Here is an 18,575-nt window from a genome sequence, read left to right as displayed (position 1 = left end):
GTATGAATGGGTTATCTATTGCCATGTAACAACCTGCCCCAAATCTTGGTGGCTTAAAACAACAAAGATGTATTATTTTCCACTATTCTGTGCATCAGGAGCTCGTCAGGGCTTGGCTTAGCTTGGCGTGGTGGTTCTTTTGCTCCATTTGGCATCAGCCTGAGTCACTCAGCTGTAATCAGCTGGCAGTTGGGCCTGGCTGGGCTGGAAGGTCAGGAAGGCTTTCGTCACATGTCTGGCCCCTCAGGCCTCCTCCATGCGGCCATTCTCTGTCTTTCTCTCTCCCCATGTGGCTGGCTTGGGCTTCTTCACAGCCTGGTGGTCTCAGGTTAGTCAGACTTACTACATGGTGACTGGCTCATAAAGGAAACTGGAAACCGCTAGCCCCTTCCAGGCTGGGTGCTGAGCTGCCGTGGCATTCCTTCTGCCATTCTCTTGGTCAAAGCAAGTCAGCTCTGGAAGAGGGATGTGGTTTCTATGTGTTGGGAGGAAAGGAATATTAATGACAGTTATTATATCTCCCTTGGTGCAAAAAGGCCCAGGGAAGAGGATGCATAATGTAGGTTTGGACCAGTGACCAGATTGATGGCCCGGGGCTGCAAACTCTGGTGTTTCTCCTCAGTGCACCACCCTGTTCTCAGATGCAGTTCTTTTCTTTGGAAACATCCCTAAGGGGGCCTGAATTATCCAGGAGACAGCTAGTGTGGGAGCAGAGGGGGCTTCAGCTGATGCTCAAGTAGATCCCTCCTTGAGTATTTTGTCTCCCTCCCATTATTGAAAATGTTCTTCCCTGGGTTTTAAAAGGGACTCTTGAAACTATTTGCAAATGTTGGCCTTTTTTTTTTTTTTTTTTTGGATAAAAAGTCCATGGCTTTCATCTAGGTCTCAGAGAGGTGCCTAACGTCCAAAAGGTGAAGAACCTTCACTCACCTTCTCACCTTCAGCTCAGTAAAGTGGGTGTGATGCCCGTCTCCCAGCCCCCCTCCATCCCACCCATTCATTCATATGCTTTCAACTGAGCCGTGTGCTAGTGCTGCAGTGCTGGCCCTCATGAATGTCACTCTAGCCGGACGACAATGCACAGCCAAGCTAAATGCTGATCTGATTTCGGCTAGTGATCAGTTTGCGAGGAAAGACACAACAGAGCAATTTCATGGAGAACAGGAGACGGTGGTATATTTTAGGTGAGTGGTCAGGGAGGGTTGCTCAGTGGAGGTGACTTCGTTGCAGGGCTTTGCAGAGACCTGTGGGAAGTGGTCCAAGCAGTGGGAACAGCATGTTCAAAGTCCCTGAGGCAGTAATGAGTTTGTCCTGTTTGAAAAATGCAGAATGTATATGAACAAGGGGAGGGTGGGAAGTCCTGGGCATTGAAGTCAGGAAGGAACCAGGTCATGTAGGATTTTATAGGCTATGGTAAAGGATTTGAATTTTAAGTATGATGAGAAACAATCAGAGGATTTTAATTTTTTTTTAATGTTTATTTTTGAGAGAGAGAGAGACACACAGAGTGCCAGCGGGGGAGGGGCAGAGAGAGAGGGAGACACAGAATCTGAAACTGGCTACAGCTGTCAGCACAGAGCTGGAGGCAGGGCTTGAACTCAAGAACCTCAGGATTATGACCTGAGCCGAAGTTGGTCGCTTAACCGACTGAGCCACCCAGGCAACCCCCGCCCCTTTTTTTCCAATGTTGATCAGAGGATTTTGAGCCAGGAAGTGCTTATTATTTCTCAGCTTTGCCATCCTAGCTACTTCCATGCTTTCTCTGGGACTTTGGGCAAGTTATTTATCTACCTAATTACCTCACTTTCTGCATCGGTTACTTGGAAATAATAATGACGCTGATCTCAAAAAGTTTGCTTAAAGAGGATTAATACTCATAAAGAGTGGAGTATTAAATACTGCCTGGCCCCTCGTATTTATTCAATCAGTATTACCTATTATTTTAATCCTCTGACCCCTATAATGTTTAATCTGCTCATGGCTGCACTTTTCTCCCTTTTTCTTCCTACAAACCCCCAGGCATCCAGCCTCAAAGGAGTCAGAGCAGCCTGTTCACACAGCAGACATGGATGGAGACCCCTGGGTGTCCGGCTCCTGGCTGCTCTGTGGAATGCTCTAGATAGCCAGTGGGGGTTTTCTCACTTTACCTTTCTTTTTCTTTAAATTGGGGGGCAAGTAGAAAGTGTAAAAAGCCTAGAAATCTCCTCTCCCTGGCATTCAGGATTCACATTCAAATACTTTTGTTGACAAGAGGCTCAGCACTGGGGTACTTGGGCAGTTCAGTCAGTTAAGCGTCCAGCTTCGGCTCAGGTCATGATCTCACGGTTCGTGAGTTCGAGCAATACACCAAGCTCTCTGCTGTCAGTACAGAGCCGGCTTCAGATCCTCTGTCCCCCTTTCTCTGCCCCTCTCCCACTCACGCTCACTCTCTCTCTCTAAAAAATAAACATTAAAAAAAAAAAAAGAGCTCAGCACTTGGGGATAAGTTAGGTTCCAAATGACAAGGTGGTTCTTAAGTCCTTTGTCCTTCTGTCTGATGTGGCCATAACGGTTTGGCTGTCTGCCTGGGCACGCTCACTCCCATTGTCATGCATGGGTGGGGCACTGTGCTTCTGGCCAGCACCCCCTCCAATTCCCTTGGTCAGCATCTTGTGGGGCAGGAGTTCCTCTGTGGCGGGCAGCTCCAGGGTCTGCTCCCTGCATGAGTGAAAGGTGTCTTTTCCTGCCTGGGCCTGAGGACTGCCCTGGCCTGTAACGAGCGTTGTCAGCAAGGCTGTGGCTGGCTGCCCTCTCTGACAGCCGGCACATCCCAGCCTTCTTGTGTGACACAGACGCTGAGCCCTGGCTGGACTCCAGCATTTCTGCTTACAGTAGGAGAGAGGGGACTTCCTGGTGTTGAAACACCTGGGGCTCCCGCTGGGTGGAGATGGTGGGCAGAGGAATATTTCTGTGCATCAGGGAAGCTCTCTTTCCCTCCGTCACTGTTCCAAGAAGGGACATGCCCGCCTAGATGCCATGATGTTGTTTCAACAGACTCTAGTGACAGGAGTATCACTTCCTTTTTCAAATCCCCCACCCCCCCTCTTCTGCTCAAGTCTGAGGGCTGTTTCTCTTAGAACTTGAATTATACTAAGCACAACATTTCATTTAGTTGTGTTAGAGATTTAGGAATCCCATCTTTATCAAGTTGCTTAATTCAAGCTCTGCTACAAGAATGAAAAAGCATGGATTTTCTAAATATTTAACCATAAAACCCGGCCAGGGGAAGAGTGGCCTGATGCCACAGTCATGCCCTCAACTTGAAATCGGCTGGGTTTGGGCCAGTTTAGGTCCAAGATGGCATGATGGACCAAGTCAGGGTTTTAGAAATATCTAACGCCTAAAATAAACTGCATATACTCAGACCATCCTGACCCCTGCAATGTGCTCCCTTACACCCTGCGGGCATCTGGGGTTCGTAATGCCCTTTGGTGGGGGTAAGTTGCGGCTGCCTTTCTGCATCTTAACCATTGAATTTAGAACCATGGTATTCTCAGGGCTGAGGTGTCCCATAGCTGCATGCAAAAATCCTCTGGGAGCTTTAGAAAAATAAGAACTCCTGGGCTCACTCAGGAGATTCCTACTCAACAGGGATGAGGTGAGACCCAGGAACTTGCAATTAAATTTGTTATTAAAACAAAACAAACCCCCCTAGCTCTGGTCCCAGAAGAAGAAGGAAGGCCACCTCAAAGGCAGCAGGATATAACCACCCAGGGAGAACTGTGCCCAAAAGAAGGGGAGAAACAAGGAGGAAAGAAGAGGAGAGAGAAGGAAAGCCATGACTTGGACACCGCACCAGCAACAAACGTGGACAGCGTGTGTGCTAGTTCACCTGGGGACTCTGTTGTAGTTGTTGAGACATGCTCTAGTCTTGAGTATGCAGCTTTGCCGTAGGTCTTAAAACCGGGGAGTGTAGACCCTGTGCGGTTCCGCAGAGATTTTAGAATCAGGTTGTGAAATTCTACAACAACAAAATTCCCAAGCGATGCTGAGGCTCAGCTAGGTGAGAACCCCTGCCCACCCAACCCTGAGATTCTGTGATTGCAGATTCCTTCCCACTTCGGATGTATTTGTACAGCTGTCTGTATCTCCGTGTTCTCTAGGTTGTACTTTTCAGAAATGCAGAGCCGTTTTCGCTGTTTAGCCCGATTCCGGGGCTGCTTGTGTGGGTCACGTGGGGACTCATTGTCCCCTCCGTGGTGTAAGCAACACAGCCCTCCTCGTAGGCCCTGAGGCTTTCTTTCGTTCCAGCCCAAACCACAACAGCTTCCGGGTCACCATTTGCTCCGAGTAGAGTCATTCCCGCGAAGACCTGGTTTCCCTTCAGGTGTCGTCAGAACAAGTCCGGTTTTCTGTAGGTTGACTCCTCAGCCCTGAGCACACCTGCGGCCCTCCACCCCCGCCCCTCCGCCGCCCTTGCCCTTGCACCTCAGCCTTTCTGCGGGGAGCAGGAGCAGCCGCTTCCTCCAGGCAGCCCCATTCTCATGGGCGCGCAGTGTGACCGTCTACCGGCTTTGCCGGACGCATGTCGGCGTTTGGAAGGATTTTTGTAGAAATCCCAAGTCTTGATGGCCTCCGGGAAAGAGGTCGCGTTGTTGCCGGCTGTGGCCTGCAGGTGCACCCCGGCTTCCCGGGAGATCGGATGCCCCCTCAGCCGGACTTCGCGCCTGCGCCGTGTGTCCCCGTTAGGGATGAGCACCGGCGCCCTCGCTCTGTCTCGCTGGCACCCAGTTCTGCCTGGTTGACGAGAGGGCGCCGTGGAGCCGCCCGTTTAATGGACGGGGGGGGTTGAGGTAGGAGGGGTCAGTGGCTTTTGCACGGCCGGGGTCCCGGGCACAGCCTCTGACACCCGGGGTCACCGTCTGTCCCCCGGCCTCTGGCAGTGTAACAAGACCCCACCACGCTGCCAGGCACACCTAAGGGCCCTCATGCTTGCAGTTTACTTTCCCGTGGCCGCCGGCCTCCCTTCAGGCCTCCCTGACAGGAGGCAGAGACAGCCTGTCAGGGGAGCCAGACACACGTTCTTAGCAGCTCGAGGATTAGGCCGGATTTTCTTCGGCAGGTCTTTGTTGCAGTGAAGTCGAAATTGGCTTTTAGTAAGATAGACTCTAGAGGAGAAGCAGCGGCCTTCCCTCCCCGGGTCCCTCTCCGTCTTCGGGGGGAAGGCTGTGGCCCTGCCTGAGGCCACACGGGCGCATCAGGACTGGAGCCTGGGGCAGGTTCCCGGACCCGAGGCAGCACCCGTGGGGCCGCGCCATCCCTTCCTGCGTGAGCCTCACGCCTTAACCACAAGGGCAGCAACTCTGGGCTCTCCGGGGGAACGCGGTTCAAATGGTCATTCTCTGAATTGGAAACACATGTCGAGTTCAGAAAGCCATCCGCTGCCAGGAGTGATCTTTCCAGAATGAGCAAAATGCTGTCCAGTCTGTGTTACAGCTTTGTAACAAATGCGTATACATTGGAAACACCTGGCATGAGATGGGGGAGCAGGGGCTGGGGGAAATGACTGCACCCAGGGCAGCATTGCGTGAGGTGACAGGTTGTCTCGGAGCAGTCAGTTGCCCCCAGCCAGGCATGGGTGTGCTCGCCATGGAGATTGGGGGGGGGGGGGGGGGCGGGGATATTTGGCCCAAGGGAAATATTTGTCCATTCTTTTCCTTCTGCCTTCCACTGCGTGTGATAAACCTGAGTGTTGAGGGAGTGATGGACATAAAAGAGCCTTCACCATCTCTGTGTACCAGCATTACCCTATTTGGCCCCAGAACGACAATGATTTTTTGGCAGAATTAGGATGCCTAAGGTAATGGCTGGTAAGGTGTGGCCCATGATGCCTGCCCACCTTCCAGCCTTCATTCATTCACCACACCCTTAAATGTCGGCAGTGTCGTGTACCAGGCCCTATGCCAAACCCTGGGGACAAAAGATCATTAAAATGTGTCCTCAACTGCTCATCATCCAGCATGACAGGAACAATAGTAAAAAATTGAAAGAGCCCTCCGAGGCTCAAAGGGCCTCAAGGTTCAGAGGCAGGACTATTCAAGCTCTATTGGGCTAATCCACGATGGCGTCCCGGAGCGGGTGGTCTCCGAACCGGGACTGAAGTGAGGGTGCTGGAAGAGGCTGTTTTAGGCAGCGTAAACACTGAAAGCAAAGGCGTGTGGCCAGGGAAGCTCAGAGGAGGGCTGGGCACCAGTGAGGACACTGAGGGTGCAGGAGGAGGTGGAGCAGGTGGCAGGGACTCAGGATGTCAGAGGAGATTTGATTGGATTTTATAAGCACTGGAAGACGATTGCAGATTTTTGAGGAGAGAGAGGGAGGGAGGGAGAGAGAGTGAATGAATACGACAGCGCCTGGGTGGGGGGGGTCCGGGAGAACCTCTGAAAAAAAGCGGTGGCTTTCAGAGGAAGAGCGGTGGTTTGGAGGGTGCGGTAGGAACAGGTAAGAAAATAAGGACCAGTGTGAGGGGCTTGTACTTTGCTGACTGCAGTCCACTGAGGACGGAGGAGACGTGTTTACTTTTAAATTTTGGATGGAGACCCATACACTTGGACTAAAGGGCAGGAGCCGTGGGGGCAAGGAAAGAGGCCTGAGGGAGTGGATGGGGCAGCCCCCAGAGGGAAGACAGGCCAGCTGGGAGGAAGGGCTCTGAGCCAGGGGCTCCCTGTGAGGAGGAGGGAAGGGAGGACCCACCCAGAGTGCAGGCAGGTGCGTTTCTCTGGATGGCAAGGGTAGACGCAAGGGAGGGTCTTCTGCAAGTACGTTTTATAAAATATAAAATAGTACAGAGAGATTTATAATAAAACCAGGCCCTGGCCCCCCCGTCCCCGGCACTTCTAGCTTCCCAGAGGCAGCCATGTGCAATTCTTTTGGCTGTTTTCCCCTGACATTTACCTCTAGGTTTCTAAATTCATTTATTACTTTTAGATTTCTCTTTATACAGATATTATATATGTAGTATTTAGACATTATATATATCATGTAGCAGCTGTAGGCATTAGTTTATATATTAGGCTTGCTTATATCTCCCCTGCTTCCCCTCCTCCCCACCTCCCACTAGAATTTACCACAATAGCCAGTATTTATGCTGTTATCAATCAGTCGCCAATATTTATGCTGTTATGAGCTAAATAGCTCAGTACAGCTGAATATGATTATGTTGCTTTTTGTTTTGCTTTTCTTTGAATTAGTAGTAGTGTATTATTTGCTAGATTTTACATATCTATTTTGGATTCCTCTTACCCTAGGATACCCTCTCAATATAATTTTCTATACCATAAAAAGTATCAGATCATTTTTTTGTTTTTTGAATTCATGACCTCCCTTCTGGAGTTCTCTTTTTGCTCCAATCTGGACTGTTTATTCTCTGGACTTGCTAAAGGACTTCAATTTGAAACTTCTTTCACTACCATCCTAGAAATTTCTTGAACCTCTCTCCTGTCTTGAACTTTTTTTTTTTTTTTTTTTATGTTTCTTTTTTGTATGGTTTGTTTCGGTGGAGTATGTTTTCTAAACTTTTTAAGAAAAGGGGCCTGAGGGGTACCTGGGTGGTTCAGTCAGTTAAGCATCTGACTCTTGGTTTTTGGCTCAGGTCATGATCTAGCAGTTTGTGAGTTTGAGCCCCATATCGGGCTCTGTGCTGTCAGCACAGAGCCTGCTTGGGATTCTCTCCCTCCGTCTCTCTCTGCCCCTGCTTACTTTTACTCTCTCAAAATAAATAGCCTTAAAAGGTGGGGGGGGGTGGTGGTGATCGTTTATTTATTTATTTTTATTGCATGTCTGAAAATACCTATTCTTGAATCATAATTGATAGATATTTTGGTTGGGTATAGAATTCAAGGTTAACAATTTCTCCCTCAAAATTTGAAGACCTTGTTCTTTTGTCTTCTAGTTTCTAGTACTGTTATTGACAAACCTGATGATGCCTTTTGGATTTGAAGTCACACTTTAATTTTTTTTTCCTGAAAGCTTGTAGGATCTCCCCTTTTCCTCAGTGCTCGGAATAGATCTTGGTTTAGGTCTTTTATTCAATAATTTTGCTGAAATAAAATGGTATGTATGTGTGAGAATTTGATAATTCTTGCCTTACCACCTCATCATCCTATGTCCCAGTTTTTCTGATTTTTTTTTCAGGAAAGATTTCTTATTGTTTCCTTCCTGATGTCCATTATTTTGTCTTGTCCTACCTTTTTTTTTTTTTTAAGTTCTTTCTTTCTCATTTTCTCCTTCCTTCCTCTCCGTCCCTGTCTCCATCCCTTTCTTTCTTTGAGACAGTGCAAGTGGGGAAAAGAGAGAGAGAGAGAGAGAGAGAGAGAGAGAGAGAATATCCCAAGCAGGCTCTGCACTCAGGGCTTAAACCCCCAAAGCTGTGAGGTCATAACCTGAGCTGAAACCAAGAGTTGACCGCTTAACTGAGCCATCCAGGTGCCCCATGCCTTCCTGTCCTACCTTCTGAAAGATTTCCTTGCTTTTATCTACCAACTCTTTCATAGAATTTGCTTATTTTTGGCAAGAATATTTTTATCAGCAAAGGCTCATCCTTATTCTCTGATTATGTCTTTTTAAAAAATGTTTTGAGAGAAAGAACATGTGGGCACACATGTGAATGGGGGAGGGGAAGAAAGGGAGACAGAGGATCCAAAGCAGGTTCTGCACTGACAGCAGAGAGCCCGATGCTCAACTGAGACACACAGGTGCCTCTGATTATGCCTTTCTTATACCAATGTATTCTTGCATCTTGGACTGTGTCTTCTGTTTGAGGGTTTTACCTCTTTATTTTCTTGCATTGTGTGTTTCCTCAGAGTTCCTTTTCATTGGTACGTTGGTTGGCTTGTTTTGATCTTTCTTATCAGAGGTTTTCTGTACATCAAGTGATCTTGACTATGGTTCACATACAGGTGAGGCACTGGATAAGATTTTATGCTGGTGGGTTTCTTACAGGGTCATTTTGAAGATTCTCCCTATCCCCAACCTAAGCTATAAATAAGTAGGCGTCCTGGGTGTGAGCAGGAAATGGGGGCTGGGAGCTTCTTGATTCAATGCGTAGACTTTGCGTTTCCATGTTCTCATACTCCTGTCCTCCACTGTGGCTGGTGTCCACATGTCTTTAGTCCACCTGCCTCAGTTTCTATCTAACCCAGCCCTTCTCAGTGGTGGTTCTGAAGAGAATTAAGGCCTGATGCTATTCCACAGAACCACATGAATTCTCTTCTCTGCATCTAGGTGTTAGCTCTGGATTATCTTTGGGACTACTGAGGAAGTGGTGAATCATTCTCAGTAGGGCTGAAGTCTCTCATGGAGCACTGGTCAGGAAAGGCTGTTTGAGAAATAGCCTCCCTTGGGGGCCGGAGGTGGGTAAGCAACCTGGCTCTGTGGCGGAAGGGGAGGGGAGCATGTGTTTGATTACTGTAGTTACCTTAGCGAGTTTCAAAACTAGACAGTGGGTCAAAATGCAATCACTGATTTTGCCTGGACATTAATTGTATAGCTTTGGAACCTGGGCACACTGCAGGTACCACACAGACTGAAAAGTTGGGTGGGCCCTCAGGAAGCCTTCGTGGAAGGCTGGTTCCAGGAATGTATTCATAGGAGGAAGGAGCAGCCGCTTCCTGGCTGTGTCACAGTGCCCTCCCATGAGGGCAGGGAAATGTGAATCAGAAACTTCCTCCCGTGGAAATCCCCTTAGTTGGTGATAAGGCTGTGGCAAGAGGTGCTGGGTGTGCCTGCTGCTGAGGTGGCTTAAGCGCCCTAACACCAGCTGGGGTCACTGTGGCATCTGCTGCTCTCGGCAGGGTCCCAGCTTGTGAAGCCACCCACAGTGACCCCAACACTAGCTGGTTTGGGAGAACATTTGTTGGTTGGGATCAGCAGGTCCCTTTCAGTAATTTGTGATATATCCAGGGTATCATCATGTGCTGAAATCAGAAGTTTTGGTGCTGGGGCCAAGAATGGTGCTGTTTTGGAGAGCATGACTACTGTGTAGAAAGGAAGGCTGAAAATCTCCCCCCACTCCGCCCCTGTGCAGGGGGTCCCCATGGCTCTTCTTATCGGCTCCTGGGTGACCCGAGGGCAGCTTGACCTGTGGCCCCCTTCTGAAGCCGTGAGGCATGCTGCCCCCACACTGTGGTGGCTGCTCTGTGCTGGCCCAAGGCAGTGCCCGTGACTCTTGATGCTTTGGGGACAGCCACCAAGCCCACATCTTCACAGGGGGCCCAGCCCATCGAATCTCACAGAGGTGCCTGTGGCTGAGCAGTCAAGTCTGAGGTTTTTAATCCTGCATATTTCTCTCCATTTTCCAAATGCCCAGCGGAGGAGCCCTCAGAAGCAACGCAGCCCCCATCGCGAGGGAAGGCCCCACAGGTGCCTGGAAGGCCCTCCCACCCAGGGCCAGTGGAGGCCCCCACGGAGGCCTCTCATCCCAAGCCAACCCCTCTGCCGAGGCCAAGTGCTCCCCCGCTTCCTGAGGACCCTGGAAAACGTCCGCCCACAGGCCAGCAGCCTGTCCTACCCAAGAGACCCCTGCAGCCACTGCCCCCACCAGCATGGCCGCGCTGGACGGGGCTGCCCTTCCTGCCTGGCTCCACTGGGGTCATTATGGAGACTGGAGAGGCCGGGCCTCCAGGGAGGATGGGCGTGTCAGGGCGGGGCCTGCCCCAAGGAGTGGATGGCCAGACGGGGCGGGGACCCATCCCCAGTGCCGAGGGCTTTGCAGGAGCACCAGGTAAGGGCCCTGCGGCTGGGCACCTCCAAGTGGTGGGGGTGACACTAGATGGAGGGGCAGCCTGAGCCTTAGGGGGTCTGCTGCAGGGTCTTTCCGGGTGCGAGTTCCAAAATCCCCGAAGGACCACGGCTGCCAGGCAGGCAGGGTCAATGCTGGGAACACAAGGAGACACCTTTGCCCTTAGCCGTTCTCTTCCTTTGTTCCTGCTCAGCCACCCCAAGCTGCAGAGATCACAGGGCTCCCCCCAAAAACATGCCTTTCCCAGGAGGATACGCATTAGGGATGTTTATACTCCTTGGGGCTGTGCATTTGCCTGTACATCCATGCTTCCGCCCCCTCCCATGCATCCATCAAACACTCGTCCAGCCTCACTTTCTTCTCGGATCCCCCCAGCCAGCTTGCCCTGACGGACCTTCTCTGCCCTGTGAGAGGGGGCTAGTGAGGAAGCAGGCACAGTGGGGGTACAGCTGTGCCCATTTCTGGGAGGGCAGCTTGGGAGGGGCGCTCTTGCTCTAGATCTAGTTAAAGGAGAACAGTGGGAGGAGCGGGGAGAAACAGAGGGGCTCCTGTTTGATGTCCCACTCCCATTTTGTTTTTCAGGATATCCCAGCTCACCTCCTGTGGCCTCCCCAGGTACGTCTGCTGGGAGACCTTGGTGGGAGGCTGGTTCTCCTCGGTGGCCTCTGCCCCTCCCCTGCGTGTCCGGCCTCCTCCCTCTGAGCTATTAGCGTGGGTGGAGGCCCGGCCCAGCTCTTTTGTGCCCACCAGCCGAGGGACAGACCTCTGCTGACGGGACTCAGGCCCCCGCCAAGATTTGCTCCTCAGAGAGGGTCTGAGTCATGCCTGAGACTAGGACTTTTCCCTCACACATCTTCCCAGCCCATGGAGTTGGTGGTGAGGCTTACTGGCTGGGTCTCTGCCTGGTGTGGCTGTGCCTAGCTTCCTGTTCCTGCCACGAGCCCCCGACACTCACACACACAGTGTCACACGGTCTCACATGTCCACTCCCAGACAGTGCTTGTCCTGCTGCTCACCGTCCCCACCACCGACCCGACGAGGACCGGCCTGGCCCTGTGTCCCACAGTGCTTTGCCACCTTAAGGCCAAACAGCACCGTGAGGCTGCCTCGCCAGACTGGCGCAACCTGACCCCTGTGAATACTTCATGTCCTCTCTGCTCCAGGGACTCCAGCGCCTTCTCTGGTGTCTTTCTCTGCGGGGCTCACCCAGAAGCCTTTCCCCAGCGATGGGGGTGTCGTCCTCTTTAACAAAGTGCTGGTAAATGACGGGGACGTGTACAACCCCGACACTGGTGAGTTCTGAGGCGGTGCATAGTCTCCACATGCCAGCGGGCCCCCTGTCCTGTAGGCGGGGTGGGGACGCCACGCCCGAGGTGCCTGAGCAGCTGTGGGTGCCTGAGGGACCAGTTGGCCCCTGTTGCTCCTCCCCTGATTTGTGGAGTTTTAGGTGAAGAAGTTTGCAGCTGCCAGGCTGCAGGGTGGGTGGGTGAATGTGCAGTGACCTTTTCTAGTCATGAGAGCAGCATACCAGTCCTTGGCACTGTTGTTAGACTCTGCCCACCACTGACTGCACCCTGGCCCCTCCCCGCTGTCCTCCAAGCCCCGGGGAGGTCTTCTTCCTAAGCATCTATTGTCCCAACACCCCGGGACAGGATGGGGGAAAGCCCACCCCTGCCCTGCCTCCTTCAGTGGCTCGTGGCTCATTAACAGAGCCAAAAAGGGTGACAGCACTCCTTCCGGAAGGGACCGGACCCGGTTGCGGGGTCTCCTGCTCTGGAATAGAACTGCTTTAGCTGTGGGCCTGGGTCCTGGCTGCAGCATCTGTCTTGTCGCCCAGATTATCAGTACAATGACAACGGAGGTCACCCTGGGTTCCTGGCTTCCTCCTTCCCACCACACCTGTGCCTGGGCTTCTGTCCATCTTTGTCCCCGGGGACTGAAGTGAGAGCCTTCCTTCCTGAAAGGCCAGACATGGGCATCTTGTCTCCTCTATAAGGGGAAGGCGTGTCAGGGCCCCACTTCCTGGAGGGAAGCACAGCTCCAGGTGTGGCTGGGGCAGGGTAAAGCAGGACCCAGGGGCTTGTGCCGAGGGCCCAGTCACCTTTCCTGAGTAGCTCACAGAGCTGGGGAGGCCCATCTCTGATCCCATCAAGTGCCAGCATGCTGCGGTGCCCACAGAAGTCCTCCCTGAGGAACTGCACAGGTGTGAGGGCAGGAGGAGGTCAGGAAGATTACAAGGGGTGGATGGAACAGGCAGAGATTTTAGGCCTCACTCTCGTGTTTGTCCTGCCTGGCCACCATCTAGCTAAATCCCACTGTTCCTAGGACAAGGCTTAGGTTTTAGTGAGCATAAAAGTTACCTACGGAACTTGGGAAAGGAACTCGGGGTCCTCCAGGCCAACTGGAGTCAAGCTCAGGACTCTACTGTTCTCCAGGCTGGGGTGTGGGAAGAGACTTTGCTTTCAGAGACCTTCACTTTCTCCACAAGCTCAGGTTCCCCCTGGGGCCCTCACCCCATGCTGCCTGGGTGGTGGGGACAGCTTGTCCACCCTGACGGGTCAGGTGACGTTTGCAAGCAGAGATGGTGACTGACATTTCTTTCACATTCTGGGTGACCCCGAGTGAGGCCTCCCCACAGGCAGTCTCTAAGCGGTGTAGGAGGCCGTGCGTTCTGGTGCCTCAGGAAGACTTGTGCAGCTTTATCTTACTTGTCATTAAAAGCTGAGGAAGGGAGCAACAGGGCCTGGCAGTTTCTGACCATTTTTCAGGGCAGTCCACGAGATTCCTTCTCGGCTCCTGGGCCCTCCATTCTGTCACTCTTGGCCTGTGGTCGGGGTCCATGCCTAGCCCTTCCCACAGCCCATGGAAGTGGCTGCTCCCACCAACATTTGGTGTAGGCTCCGACCCTTGTGGCTTTGGGGCATCTACAGTTGCTGCTTTGCAAATGGGTCTATCTACCAACCCATGTACCCTTCCTCATGCCATCCCCCTCCCTCCAACCACCACCTCCCCTGCTTCCCCAGGCTCAGAACCTGTGGGCCACTGGCTCAGTGAATGCCTGCTTATTTTTGGCCACAAATGGATGCCACCTGTACACTGATCCCGTGCAGGGGGACTGGCTCTTCCAAGTGAGGAGGGCTGGCTGTGGCCTCTCCCTGGGTTAGTGACAAACTTTATGGGTTCTTTTTGCTCTTGCCTCCTCAGGAGGCAACTCAGGCATTTTGTGGATGTCGTGCCCAGCACACAGGTTGTGAGGCTTATTCTAAGTTGGCCCTGGGGTGCTCTCAATGATGGAGGAAACTCCCAAAATGCAACCAGGATCTGGGCAGCTGCTGCTTCCCCACTAAACCTTGGGTGAGGTAGGAGCGGACCCTGCGTCTTCATACCTGCGCCGTGCACATAGCACTGCTGAAGCTGGTGTGTACCCCATCGCCAGGAATGTTAAAGCAGGTGAACTCTCTTCCAGCAAGGGTGGGTGGTCCTCTCCGTGCTCACCGCATGACAGCATGGGGAAGGTTATTCTGACGGCTCCTCCGGGCATAGGTGAGAGTTCTAGTCATCAGAGCACATCCTGGGGGTTTTGCAAGATTTGTCCTCTCCTGGATGTTCCAAGCAGAAGACAGGGGGTGTCACAGTGAGGACTGGGCCAGCTAAGGAGTCTGTCATTGGGTGGGTGGAGGGCAGGTGCGAGTACAGAAAGGGGGTACGTCCCCTCAGGGCAACCTATCTTCTAGAGGTTGGGTGACCACCTCTCCCCGTTGGGTCTCCTGGGACAGTCCTGGACAAACAGAGATGGTTAGTTCCCCAAATCTGGGTTAACCAATAACCTGTCACAAAGGTCCTGTGATGGTGTGACAAGTGCCTGCCTTCATCCTCCCAGGGATCTTCACGGCTCCATACGATGGGCGCTACCTGATCACAGCCACCCTCACTCCTGAGAGGGACGCGTACGTGGAAGCTGTCCTGTCGGTCTCCAATGCCAGTGTGGCCCAGCTGCATACAGCTGGCTACAAGAGGGAATTCCTGGAATACCACCGGCCCCAGCGGGCTCTACACACTTGTGGGGGCCCAGGGGCATTCCACCTCATCGTGCACTTGAAGGCAGGAGATGGTGTCAACATCGTGGTGACTGGGGGCCGCTTGGCTCACACGGACTTTGATGAAATGTACTCCACGTTTAGTGGGGTTTTCTTATATCCTTTCCTTTCTCACCTCTAGGGTGCCTGGGGAAAGGGAAGAGGAAAGATAGTTGTGAGAACTTGGAAGCTTTAATATATGCAGTTTATTATGTATGTAACTGGAGCACTGGTCTAATTTTCTGCAGACGCCCCAACACCTCCCCCAAGATACAGACCTTACTTACCTGGCTGCTGAGGCCACATACCCGAGAGTTCCCAGGCAGGTGGTGAGGACACATGTGCCTGATGGGGCCACCACCTTCTGTCATTCCGACTGGACACCTGAGGAGCTGGGGCCTCCCCTGCGGCTTCGCTCACAGAGCCTGTGCCGGGCACGTTGGGTGCTAACCGCGGAGCTTAATCTGCTGCCCAGGACCACATCTTGCTGATGGAGAAGAGCTGCTGGGCTGCAGGGCTGAGAGGCGGCGGGCCGGCAAAGTGGTTCCTGTGGACGCAGTCTGCATTTACACTGCCTGCAGGAGAGAAGTTCAGATGCACTGAAGTGCCGAGGTGGCACGTGCCACCCCAGAGACCTCAGGTCTCCAGGGTGGGCTGTCCCAGGGCTGGTTGGCACCGCTCACTTGGGCCCATGCCCAGCTGTGAAGGAAGGCACAGGGGGCTTGTGCAGCTCGTGGGGCTCCTTGAATGACATGTACATTTGAAGTGCAAAGACAGGGAGTGTCAATAAAGATGAAAAACCACTTCAGGTTACTCCAGTCTGGTGCCTTATGGACTGAGAGTTGCTAAAAAGCAAACTGCAGAAAGGTAATTTTTTTATGCTTGTAGAAAGTAAGCTTGAATAAATCTCAGCCATATCACTGTTACCCCTCACTATCCAAGCTATATACTTGGGGGTTGATTTTTGCTTGTAAAGACAAACCAGATGTGCTTAGAGGTCAAGGCCCCCCTGTGATCTCTGCAGCTAAAGAGGGGCTCCTCTAGGGGATGCTTAAAATTCACATCTAATCAGCAGCTGGCCGACCCAATGAGATCGCTCACTGCACGGCTCAGCTCACAGCAGATGCGGCTTTACAGACTTGCGGGTTCCCCGGCAACAACAGGCCCAACATAAAACTGATCACACGCTGAAAGCTGAGATCATCGGAGAAAAGCAGGCATCTTCCCATGGAGAGCACATTCTGTTCCAGGGAAGCCCAGGCACATTGCTCCTTTATCTGCAGCCACAGAAACCCCTAGGACACAAGACTCTTAGCTTTAGGTGGTCTCTGCTCATCAGGCTGGTAAAATCTGTTGGCCAATCAAGTGCCCCTGGGAGAGGCAAGTCGCCTAGAGTCCCAGGGAAAGTTGTAGATCATAGAAACAAGTTTCCTGGGCCTGAAATCAAGCCACTGGATACTCTTTTTTTTTAATTTATTTTTTAATGTTGTTTATTGTATATTTTTGAGCGAGACAGAGCATGAGAGGGGGAAGGGCAGAGGGAGACAGAATCCAAAGCAGGCTCCAGGCTCTGAGCTGTCAGCAGAGCCCGATGCGGGGCTCAAACTCATGAACTGTGAGATGAGCTGAGCCAAAGTCAGATGCTTACCTGATTCAGCCACCCAGGATACTCTCATATGCTGTAAAAATTCTGTGAGTTTCTAGGCTTGCTTGCAAATGAGATGATAGGGTGGCCCCTGGACACTTCGGAAAGGAGCCTTCTTCCTCATCCCCTTCCCTCAGGTAAGCAGAAGTGACCCAAGAATTTCAGGTTTGTGGTTTTAGGACTTTAAAATCTGGATCTCTCTATCCAGGAGTTGGGGGGAGGGGCACTCTCCTTCCCTGTTTCCACAGCTGGGGAATTGGCTAACGGTGGCTGTATCACCGGCCAACCTAGACATGACTCATGGAAAAAAAAACCCAATGCAGTGGAGCATTTCAGGAAAACCCAGCTGGCACGTGCACATACTTTAGCCCTCTCTCCCTCACACCTCCCTGTAAAGACCTTATCGCCAAAGGGGACAAATGCTCAGCAGCTGGAAAGACAGGCCAGACAGAAGGGAGACAGGGACCATTCTTTCTACTCCGTAGATGGTTGTCTAGAGCGCCAAAAACTTGGTCCTCTTCTCTCAGTGCAGACTGACTCATTTACCAAAAAAGGTACATTTCAGCTCTCTGTATCCAAGATAGGCAAGATAAATGAAGTCTAATGACAACAGGTCCTGCATTTACTTCAAGATAAAATAAATGAAAACTCAGAAGTTTCTTCTCAGAACACAGCATCTTTCAAAAAGGAAAAGGCCGTCCTCTGTACTGAGGGAAACCGCAAGGCTGGCCAAGCTCAGGACCCTGGGAGCTCTGGAGCAGCCCCTTCCAGGAGCTGACAGGCTTTAAGCTAGGAACCATGCCCAGGATGCAATCAGGTACCAGAAAATGACTTCTCAAAGGTGCTGTTGCCAAGGAAAAGGTCAGGGCACTTAAACAGAGACAGGACTGGGACCCCCCCCCCCCAACATTAACAAATGGCCTCATTTAAATGATTAACCACAAATAAAGAGTGCAAATCAACACCCACTGCATTTGAAATTATTTCCATGGTAGCGCATTGATTCAGCTTTCTCAGTGACCCGATCATCTTTCGAGTGGTCTCACGAGTGATCTGCGGTTTGAAAGAAGGGTTTGCAATCAGGGAGACAGACCCAATCCACGCTTGCAGATCTAAAACATGGCATCGTACATATCCATGTCCACTTTCTAAACAAGTTCCTTTCCCCCCCTACACTGTCCTATCCTCAAGGTAAGGAAAAAGGCTGCACTCTTCAGGGCTGCAGGAAGAAGCCCATGCTGCTCTGCCCCCAGGCACTAGAAGCCGGTTCCTTACAGTCAATCTCCCTCCGAGCGCTTCCTTTCTATTCCCCAAGTACATCCCCAAGACCCTCTGTCCCCTCACCCTGTCCTGCCCTCCCGTCAAGGTGAAGAAGCATGAAATGAATAGCTCTGCCATACTTGAAGGCAGGCTCTCGAGGAGGGCTTTGGGATTCGTGTCCAGCGTATGCTGCACCTGGTAGGGCCAGCAATCTGAGGGGATAAAAAGATATTTAAATAGTATGTGGATGTGGTTTTTGATCCAAGATCACTTGGACTCTCCTAGGCTGATGAAAACATCAGGAGTGCTAAGTGGTACTCACCTTGAGGGAGGGTCTAGTGAAAGGTGGGGTGGCGAAGGCTCGGAGCAGGTCTCCCAGGGGACCCCTGAAGGGCTGAGGGGGCAGCAGTCTAGAGGATGCCAGTGCGGACACACCAGGAATTACATATGTATGAATGAATTATTCTCTGGCAGAACGTACAAAGCCAGAGAGGTTGGTTCCTGTGGGTGTAGCCGCACTTTTGGAGTCAGGTTTTATAAAAATAAGCACCAAAAAGAAGTCCTTTCTGTAGACAAATTTAAGTGTCAGCAAAGATCAAAATGCTAATTTATGGAAATTATCAATTTCTGGCAAGAGTACAGAGAATACGGTTTAAATGTCCTCTGAAGGAAGGAGTCCAATGCACTCAGTTTACGTTTGTTTATTGTTGTAACATTTTGTTTTGAACATCAAACACTGCACCAAAATATGAGCCATTTATCTTAGGATAACTGTCTTTGCCGTGACTGAGTACTGTACTGATGTTTACAAGTAATTTCT

At 51.6% G+C, this 18,575-nt stretch overlaps 1 protein-coding gene and 1 long non-coding RNA gene across 2 annotated transcripts in view; one reads left to right on the top strand and one right to left on the bottom strand.

Annotated features, from left to right (window-relative positions):
• EMILIN2 (elastin microfibril interfacer 2) overlaps positions 1–15,776 on the top strand; it is a 51,600-nt gene extending 35,824 nt beyond the window's left edge. Inside the window, exons 5-8 of the mRNA XM_042961839.1 lie at positions 10,343–10,756; positions 11,357–11,389; positions 11,938–12,066; positions 14,655–15,776. Of these exons, the coding sequence (XP_042817773.1) occupies positions 10,343–10,756; positions 11,357–11,389; positions 11,938–12,066; positions 14,655–14,992 (914 nt within the window). The 3' untranslated portion in view covers positions 14,993–15,776. The remainder of the gene's footprint in view (positions 1–10,342; positions 10,757–11,356; positions 11,390–11,937; positions 12,067–14,654) is intronic.
• LOC122232484 lies at positions 12,074–15,227 on the bottom strand. Its single transcript, XR_006209811.1, has 3 exons — positions 15,138–15,227; positions 14,858–14,997; positions 12,074–14,373 (listed from the first exon to the last, which is right to left on the bottom strand). It is a non-coding gene; the product is annotated as an uncharacterized LOC122232484 (long non-coding RNA).
• Positions 15,777–18,575: the final 2,799 nt, after the last annotated feature.

This window comes from Panthera tigris, chromosome D3, assembly GCF_018350195.1.
Source record: "Panthera tigris isolate Pti1 chromosome D3, P.tigris_Pti1_mat1.1, whole genome shotgun sequence".
Taxonomy (NCBI): domain Eukaryota; kingdom Metazoa; phylum Chordata; class Mammalia; order Carnivora; family Felidae; genus Panthera; species Panthera tigris.
The sequence above is the reverse complement of the archived record's forward strand: the minus strand, read 5'-3'. Positions and strand labels throughout refer to the sequence as shown.